General features: G+C 35.6%; 1 protein-coding gene across 2 annotated transcripts in view; it reads right to left on the minus strand.

Moving 5' to 3' along the window:
- The window catches only part of LOC107460323 (exocyst complex component SEC3A-like), an 11,658-nt gene extending 3,121 nt beyond the window's left edge, over nucleotides 1-8,537 (minus strand). The window contains exons 1-19 of one of the 2 annotated variants that reach the window (XM_052256280.1): nucleotides 8,345-8,537; nucleotides 7,639-7,709; nucleotides 7,020-7,100; nucleotides 6,788-6,855; nucleotides 6,593-6,695; nucleotides 6,130-6,287; nucleotides 5,729-5,846; nucleotides 5,256-5,360; nucleotides 4,213-4,314; nucleotides 3,985-4,122; nucleotides 3,535-3,663; nucleotides 3,364-3,444; nucleotides 3,175-3,249; nucleotides 2,362-2,535; nucleotides 2,153-2,282; nucleotides 1,970-2,052; nucleotides 1,495-1,665; nucleotides 1,305-1,384; nucleotides 397-478 (exon numbers count right to left, since the gene is read on the minus strand). In XM_052256280.1, the coding sequence (XP_052112240.1) occupies nucleotides 397-478; nucleotides 1,305-1,384; nucleotides 1,495-1,665; nucleotides 1,970-2,052; nucleotides 2,153-2,282; nucleotides 2,362-2,535; nucleotides 3,175-3,249; nucleotides 3,364-3,444; nucleotides 3,535-3,663; nucleotides 3,985-4,122; nucleotides 4,213-4,314; nucleotides 5,256-5,360; nucleotides 5,729-5,846; nucleotides 6,130-6,287; nucleotides 6,593-6,695; nucleotides 6,788-6,855; nucleotides 7,020-7,100; nucleotides 7,639-7,709; nucleotides 8,345-8,465 (2,070 nt within the window). In that variant the 5' untranslated portion in view covers nucleotides 8,466-8,537. Of the gene's footprint in view, nucleotides 1-396; nucleotides 479-1,304; nucleotides 1,385-1,494; nucleotides 1,666-1,969; nucleotides 2,053-2,152; nucleotides 2,283-2,361; nucleotides 2,536-3,174; nucleotides 3,250-3,363; nucleotides 3,445-3,534; nucleotides 3,664-3,984; nucleotides 4,123-4,212; nucleotides 4,315-5,255; nucleotides 5,361-5,728; nucleotides 5,847-6,129; nucleotides 6,288-6,592; nucleotides 6,696-6,787; nucleotides 6,856-7,019; nucleotides 7,101-7,638; nucleotides 7,710-8,287 lie in introns of both variants that reach the window. The other variant, XM_016078681.3, reaches the window with a different exon arrangement.
- Between the last annotated feature and the right edge of the window lie 6 nt (nucleotides 8,538-8,543).

An 8,543-nucleotide genomic window follows, 5' to 3' on the forward strand; every position in this document is an offset into this window, starting at 1 on the left:
GAGTCTATTCCTTGCATGATTTATTGAATTTAACCCCCCTTTTTGTAAGGAAAAGGAAAAAACTTATACTTTTCTCTATAAAGGGGAAAAAAAACTATACACACACACGATTAATGTGAAGGAAGACGATGTTTCATATTTAGTTAATCAGCTGATTCTGATGCTTGTTAAAGGAGAAAAAAGGTGGTGGCAACCATCGTTAAATTTGTAATCGCTGGACTATATACCTCTGCTTGATCTATGCACCTTACTGTTAAATCCAAAATACTCTAAGCTCTGCCACTTATTTTACCATCAACTTTGGGAAGCAAATGCCTAAGAGAAACCAACTAGATTTCTAGGTATCTAAGGAAAGTATTATTAGAGTCATCTCAAGAAAGGACAGTGCTCACTTACAAATTTCATGTATGCTTGGTCAACCAGGTCTCTCGACTGTCCTGTGATGTACTGCTCCATCCGTGTTGCAAGGGTTGCAAATCTATGTGAAAAATTAAAAAAGTACTAGTACCTAAGTTGATGTTAGACTTTACAAATTAAATAGAGACTGGAGGTAAATGTGTAGCGGCCTTTAAGGCTACCTAAACAAAGAGAACATAGGAAGGATGATTTCGTCTTCCAGTTTTGTTCTTAAGAAGAAAAAAACAGAAGTCTAATTTGTTTCACATGATTTACAACTAAACAAATAGACAATATGGGGTTGTATATGTGCACACGTCTACAGGCATTCCTTACTTCACATAATATTACAGACACATCGCTTGAAAACAGTACCTAATTTTCCCCACCCGTATCTTTGCCATTTTTTCTCTCTCAACCCATTTTCTCTCCACCTCTATGAACACGCATAATTGGGTGCTCATAGCTAGTAAATAAGGATGATAACTTAGCCTAATTCCAACTAGCTGGGGTGCATTGATCTGCTTAAATAATGTCGCAAATATTGTTTTTAATCTTGAGGTCAGACCTAATTGATTACAGTAAGGCCGTATCTAAATTCAGTAAATTGCTTACATATTAGTTTAAGTATGAAAGGAAATCAGATGGTAAAAGAACAATTTGGTCATTAAATACTTATTGATTGTTTAATTGATTTCTGATCCTGCAAATTGATTTTGATTCTAAAAAGTAGAATGCGACTTCAATAGCTCCAAAAGCACTGACTCTTCATGAAAATCTGAATTTTGAGTTTCATAATTTTAAGTCCGAATTTGGGTGGAACCATTACATTTCCCAAATCCACATAAACTAATGCCTGATGGGCCAATTTGACCATTACATTCAATGATTATGATTCATTAGTTCACCTGGGAATGTAGGGCAAGACACCTGTTTGGCGAGTATTGCGCTCAAACTTTTCAATATGATGGCAAGCTTCATCAACATACTGAAAAACAGAGACCCAAGTTAAATGCTTTAGATTAGCAACTCAATTTTTCAATAGTCTAAACCTCCAAATTCATTAGGCAAAATTGTATTGCTTATAAATCTACATACACGGCTGAATTGCATAGATATACGAGACTCCAGGTCGCCAAGCAAAATGCGTACAACTCCCGCTGCATCAGCTTTTGGACTAAAGAGATAGCGTTCTGTTATTCCATGCATTGATATGCAGCGTAGAGGATCGATCTTGAATGCCCAATCTATAACATTATAGAAGTCTTCCTGAAATCATATAAATTAAAAGGAAACTTATTAAACAGCATGAAATTGTATGATAAACATTCAAAAGTGTCCAATTGACCAATTATAGTGAACAGTGTTGATAACTACTAGACTTATAAATGAAATATTCAGTGCTGCTCTGGAGAATTCAATTGGCTTTATCACCATATCTTCTTGGATTTTGATCCTAACAGCTATGCTAGACAACAATACAATATATTAGAACACACACAAATATATATATATATATACTATCAGAAGCTAAAAATTACATTAAAAAAGATAGTGCACATTCTGTTCATACTTGCATTCCATCAAGCAAATCTTGAAGTGAATTATTTAGAGCTGCAAGCTCATCAGGATTTGGAGGATTTGCAGGATTTTTCCCTGTCAGTAAATAAATGGTTAAATCATGGAACAACTGATTACAACAGATGAAAGTCAAACCGTATTTACACAGCATATTTGCTGAAAACAAAGTATATACCAGATTTACCGTCTTTCTCGTCAATGTCCATGATTCCCAAATCATCATCATTATCATCATCTTCGTCAACTCCTCCTGGAGGAGCATGTATAGGAACTTCAAAGCACATGAATTGTGCAAAAAATGAACACTGAAAATAAGTTTTGGACAGTTAAACATTCAAAATATTAAACCAGTTTTGAAAATTAGTGAATATCAAGAACTTTCACCTCATCAACCAGAAGTGGAACAAAAACTGTGAGCATTCTTGTGTATGCATCAGAAACTACAGAAGTGTCGGCAGAATTTACATTCTGACCAGCACCTGCAGGACTATCAAGCCAAACAGCTACATTTCTAGGCGCTTTGGTATTAGCACGAATTTCATTAGCAAACTCACAGGCCTGGAAAAATATTCATGAGACTTTACTCTGTATGTACTTTATACAAACAAAATAACACAAATAAGTATTTGACCTCGAACACAACTAAAAACTACAAAGCACAAAGCACGAATACTGGAGATGCTGATCGGCTCACGTTGATACCAAGGAAGCAAAACTCAAGCTGAAAGCTAATTATAAAACTTAATTTCAATAACATTGCATTCATGAGCACCCCAGTTATACCTAAGCCAGGTCATCCAAATTGCAAAACTAATAATGAGCCATAAGGTGTAAGACTGCCACAGCTTCAGTGGCCTCTCACCTCTTTACCTGAACCAACCTCAAATTTGTTATAACTGTAAGGAGAGATTAAATCGGGATTTTTTTTTCTGTCACTGGGTTATTTCACACCTTTCATAATAGTGATGGATTACCCCTTCTTTTTTCCTTTTCTTTTCTTCTTTTTTTCAAATTAGCTGTGTTTAGATCTTGATTATAATACAATAGTCACACCAATGGATATAATTCTACGCCTGCAGCAACTTCTCGGTTAATAGAAATTAAAGTACACGTGACAGCAAGAAATTTACAATCAGATGAATAAGAAATAACAAAGAATCAGATCAATGTGCCATGTGATAGATTGTAATCTCAGACCTCCCTGCGAAGAAGCAAGTTCATAGAAGAGCAATAATTTTTCCTCAATTGAAGCAAGCTGTTCTTATCAAGCATCTGCAAGTTTACAGCAAGATAATTTAAGGATAAAAACAAAAAATAATAACCCAACAGGAATATGTGCGCAAAACAAAATTCTTAGAAGAAATTGATTTTCATCCATAATTGAACCTTTAAATGTTGCAACAGACGTGCATATGTCCTGCACTTGTATCGTAGTTCAGAATGATCTGGTCTTTTCAACTGTCCACGCTGTTTTGAGAAGCAAACAAAATGAAAAACGAAGATTCCAAGACCTTGAAATTTTTTAAATTTTCTATAAAGAATTCATGCAAACCATACCTGAGAAAAGTTATTTTTATCCTTTAACAAGTATTCCACAAAATTAGCGAAATAATTTCTTAAGAATGTTGTAACTTTGAAAACAAAAGTAGACTTTAATAGTTGAAGCTCCCCTCGCTTCTCGTGAACCTGTAGGAATAGCAGAAACCACCATCAAAACAGATTACTTTAGGAGCTGTGCTTATTTGCCATGCTAGTCTAAGCCAACACTGCACAATATGACATCTTAAACAGCTTCTTGCACCCATCAAAATTTTACCAAGAATAAAAATCAGTTGTCTTTCACCCTAAATCAAATTCCTTTTACTTTACAAAAACCTAGTCGGATAAGGCTTTGCTGCTGTTGTTGTACTTAATAAAAAAATACAAACAGTACCATGAATTTCTCAAGATATCAACAGCTTGCTTTTCTATGTTTTGAGCAATTGGAAAGTAAGGAAGAGAACATACAGCTGTCATATTTCCATAAACAGGATCTACTTTAGTTGCAACGATACCACGCATAGCATCACTCAACCACTCCAATGCTCCTGTACTTTGAAGCATTTGTTGTTCTTCAAATTTATCTCCTGTCAAAAATGCTTCATGCTACACCCAAAGAAACATCATTAAAATAAATATCAAGCAAAGTAAGCTCATCAAACCCAAATCACAATAGATAGCAAGTGGAAGGCCTACTTCAGGAGGGATTTTCAATATCTGGAGAAGCCCATCAAGCTCCTCCATGAGACGTCTGTTATTTACTGATTGCAATTCCAACTTGTTATTACGGGTTTCGATCTGAATATCATAAAAGTATTGGATAAGATGCAAGAACTCGGTATTATTTTTAAAAGAAATTCGCTAAAGCATAAAGAGGATAATTATGAAGGGATAGGAAGATAATAAATTCAGCTTATAAATATAAAAAGAAAAACAGAAAACAGAAAGAGAGAAAAGAAAACAACAATGGAGTAAAAGGTACACATCTTCTCAACAAATCTGTAACAAAAGCCCTGAATTGACCATGACCTTTGAAACAGAATGCCTAAATCTTATGCCAAAGGAGCTGTTCGGAGCTTGCCAAAGAAATCAACTTCAAGACAGGAGGATTATGCTCCAATCAGAGTTTTTTTATTATTATTATTATTATTATTTATTTTAAGCTAACACAAACTACTCCATTTGGAAAGGACATACCTCAGACTGAGATTCACTAAAAATATCAAACTACATTACTACATGTAATATTCCTGGTGAAAGTGGAAGTTCGAGTGTAAACAATTAAACATGGTAAGAGCTATGCATGACACAAATACCAGGGAATATAAGTTTACTTAGCTTGATTCTCCTACTTACTTTTTTCATTTTCACATCACTTTAGGTACCTATTCTGGGAGAAGAATTTTATAACACAAAATAGAAACTATTTAAAAGAATAGTAATGTTGATATTAAAAGGGTTGTCATGCAATGTTACATAATATTTCCCTCAAGTTTTAGAGATGTAGCTATCTGAGTATAACTTATCCTCTTTACATTACATCTCTGATATAATTCCTTTTATAAAAATAAACGCAGAGGTTGGATCAATAATAAAACTACAAAACTGTTGCATGGGTCAGACGGTGTTTTAGACAAGAAACTATGAATGGACAATGAAGAATTAAAGTAAAAAATGACAAGTTAACTAGAGAGTAATTTCTGACTAAGCAAACTGTTCTCCCAACTAGAAGTGCTTACCGATTCAATATCCTCCCTCATGTGTCGAAGTTTCACATTGAACATGCCTAACCATTCATCCATGTCTTCCACACAATTCGTTGCTGCCTCAATCCCTTTCAATACCTGAAAGGCACAAATTAGTATGTGCTACATTAAAACATGTTCAAATATACTCCTATCTATAACTAATTTTGAGAAAAATGAATACCCGTAAGACGAAACAGCTGAGATTTTTTAGTGAAAATAGCAACATGAAAGTACAGCTTAAAATACCAGCACTAAGTTTGAAGGTTTAGAAAGGGGACAAAGCAATTGATGAGCAAAATAATTCAACACAAGATGGTGTTTAAACAATTACGATAGCTTAGGCAGTACAAAGGATTTGTTCAGTCCGTAATCTATTAATCAAGTGGTCTTTTTACAGTAACATGCGGTAAATGGTAAGGTAATACCAGCAAAAGAAAGGTGATCAACTCAAATAAAAATTATACCTCATCTATTAAAGGTTCAGTTTCTAAAATGGCGTGGACATTTGCTGCTTCAAGAGCCTGCAGCTCCCTCTTCAACCTTTCAGTTAATACCTCTGCTTCACCAATTCCCATGACATAACTGCACAGTCATGAACTAAAATAATTTATTGAAAAAATAACAGTTATGGCATGGACATAACTGCAAATTGGTATTGAAAAAAAGAGTTTTGACTTGACAAAAGCTATTTTAACAATAGAAATATAACAGAACCCCTGTATGAACATAATTTCATTTGAACTTTTCCATTTCTGCCACATTGCAATAAAAGCTTGAATGATGAAGCCTTAGCTCTAATTATGTTCTTAGTCATCTCAAACACTTAACCTCAAAATACAATTTAAGTCAAAGAGAGAGCCCCTACGTCCCCAAAAGAGCCTCCATGTCCTCTTCCTCAGCCTGGGAGACAAGTTCCTTTTCGACATTGACATTCAGTTCTGTTTCTGTCGTAAAAATAGCAGCAGATTCAACAGGACCATCTACTTCTGTGTGGGTTTGAGTGGAAACTGTGGATGTATTTTCCTATTTCACATTGGTGAAAATAAATAAATACATAAAATATAAGAAACCAACAGTATACAGAAACTAACAGTAATTTATTCTTGAGTAATAATAATTCATTGTAGTTTAACCATTCTCAACTTGAAATCAAGGACTGCATATGACCAGTAATGAGTTAAGTCCCAATTCACCCAAACTCCAGAGTAATAAAAGACTAAGTTATTTTCATTAAACATCCATCTAAAAAGGAATGCATCAACAAACAATAGCTGCAGCATGATTGTAAAGCAACTTCTAGTTTAAGAGATTAGAAAATCATTATGCACCTTAGCCCAAAGAGCCATCTCCACAACGTCAATGCCAACAACCTTAGGAATGCGACCTCCAATATCTTTGCAGATATTTAAGATCAAAAGCAGGAGGCGATTCCTAAGAGAAAATTAATAGACATGATGAGCAAAACTCCACTCCTAACATAAAAACCACATGCTTGGAGTATACATTTCCCTCAATTATACAACCTGTCATCAATATTGCGCATTGTCCACTCCGGAGGAGCCGTTCTCTTGGTTCTCAGGTTATCAAATCCCTAGAAGGTATGCAGTCAATCAGCTCAGAAATATATGATACAGAAGAAAGACATCAAGAAACAAGCTTCAAAACTAAAAATAGTTACATAGATGATACAGCAACAAAGAACATTATCTTTAGAACATATGGATATCTATGACAGCAGGAAATTATGAACACTACCAGTATAAATGTACATCCACTGGGATCCTCTCTTACAACTTCCACTTTTGAAAGGTGCTTCAGCTTGTATATCTTAGCAGGCTACACACAGAAAAAAATCTCAGGGACAGCAGGAAAAATATGATGGAAGCTATGAACAAGAGAAATTCAAGGACAACAACAACTATGCTACCACATATTCTGAATGATCAACCTAGCCAGTTTCAGTTATTTGTTTCTCATACTAACAATAAAAAGGTCTAAGATTGCTTCACTTTTAATGATACGCCTGATGGGGAGTAGCTAGATTTAATAAATTATACCTCATGAGTACTTTATGCATTGATGAAGAAAAACAAAAACATGCTTTCCAACTAATATGAATGAGATATCGGGAATAATTCACAACCAAGGGAACTTGGCTAATGATACTACTAAAAGTACGGAGTCATTTTGTGCCTCAATGACGGTTGAATATTATTTGAATGGACCCAAGCTTCAACAAATTGAGGTGTTAATTCTCCCTCCCCTCACAATTTTATTCCTCAGATAAACCTGAAGTAGCGGTTGGTCAGGGAAATGCTTAATGCTTGAGGATGCATATTAGGTTGCATCCCTAACCTTTCAGCCAGATGATTACCTCGAGAACTCCTCCATTGGAATACTTCAAAACTCGAAGAAACGCTTTCGTCCTGTGACCTTTTTGTTTTGCTGCACAAAATAGCATGTTGTCACCAACAATGCTTCAAAGCTAGAATCAACCAAATCATTACAGTAGTCTCACACAGTGAAGTGATCACATACAATTACCCAACCCGGAATTAAGAAACAAAAAATAAAATAAAAGCACTTCTACTATTTTCCTGCTCATTGTTTGTTCGGAGAATCTAAAGGGGAAAAGAACTTGCAATCACTAATAAAATAATGCTGCGGCGCAGGGAAATGAAAGTGAATGAATATTATACTTCTCTGTTAGTGTCTTCTTAATCAATATTCATACATCAACGACGCAACAAAGTACATACATATATTTGTTCAAGAATATATAAATACCAGCTACCTCGATAACGTACTAACTTTGGGATTGAGATTTAAGGAGAACCATTGCAATGTTGGTGAGTTATCAATCGTCCAAATTTGGCTCTATACGTGAATGTTAATGGTAACCGCAATATAGATCAAAATTCATAAGGTTCAATAGTGATTCGAGATTTTGTTCATATACGAGTAGCCGCATGCTAAAAGGACAGAGAGAGAGAGAGAGAGAGAGAGAGAGAGAGAGAGAGTACTCGAGAGAGCGAGGACCCTAGGCTTAGCCATTTGGCGGCCAAGCTTGGAAGATTTACCCCATGCAGAGCCCCCGCTTGTCTTTGCAACTCTGATCGAAAGCACCACCTTCTGCTTCCCCTCAATCGCGGCCTCGCATGCTCGCCGGAGCTCAGCATCGTCGGCGCTCGATTTCGCCATTTTTTTCTCAAGAGAAGGGGCTTGCGGCGGCTTTGGTTCGGCGACGGAGATGGGTGAATGCTACGGTGGATAAGGCTT

This window comes from Arachis duranensis, chromosome 2 (assembly GCF_000817695.3).
Source record: "Arachis duranensis cultivar V14167 chromosome 2, aradu.V14167.gnm2.J7QH, whole genome shotgun sequence".
NCBI lineage: Eukaryota > Viridiplantae > Streptophyta > Magnoliopsida > Fabales > Fabaceae > Arachis > Arachis duranensis.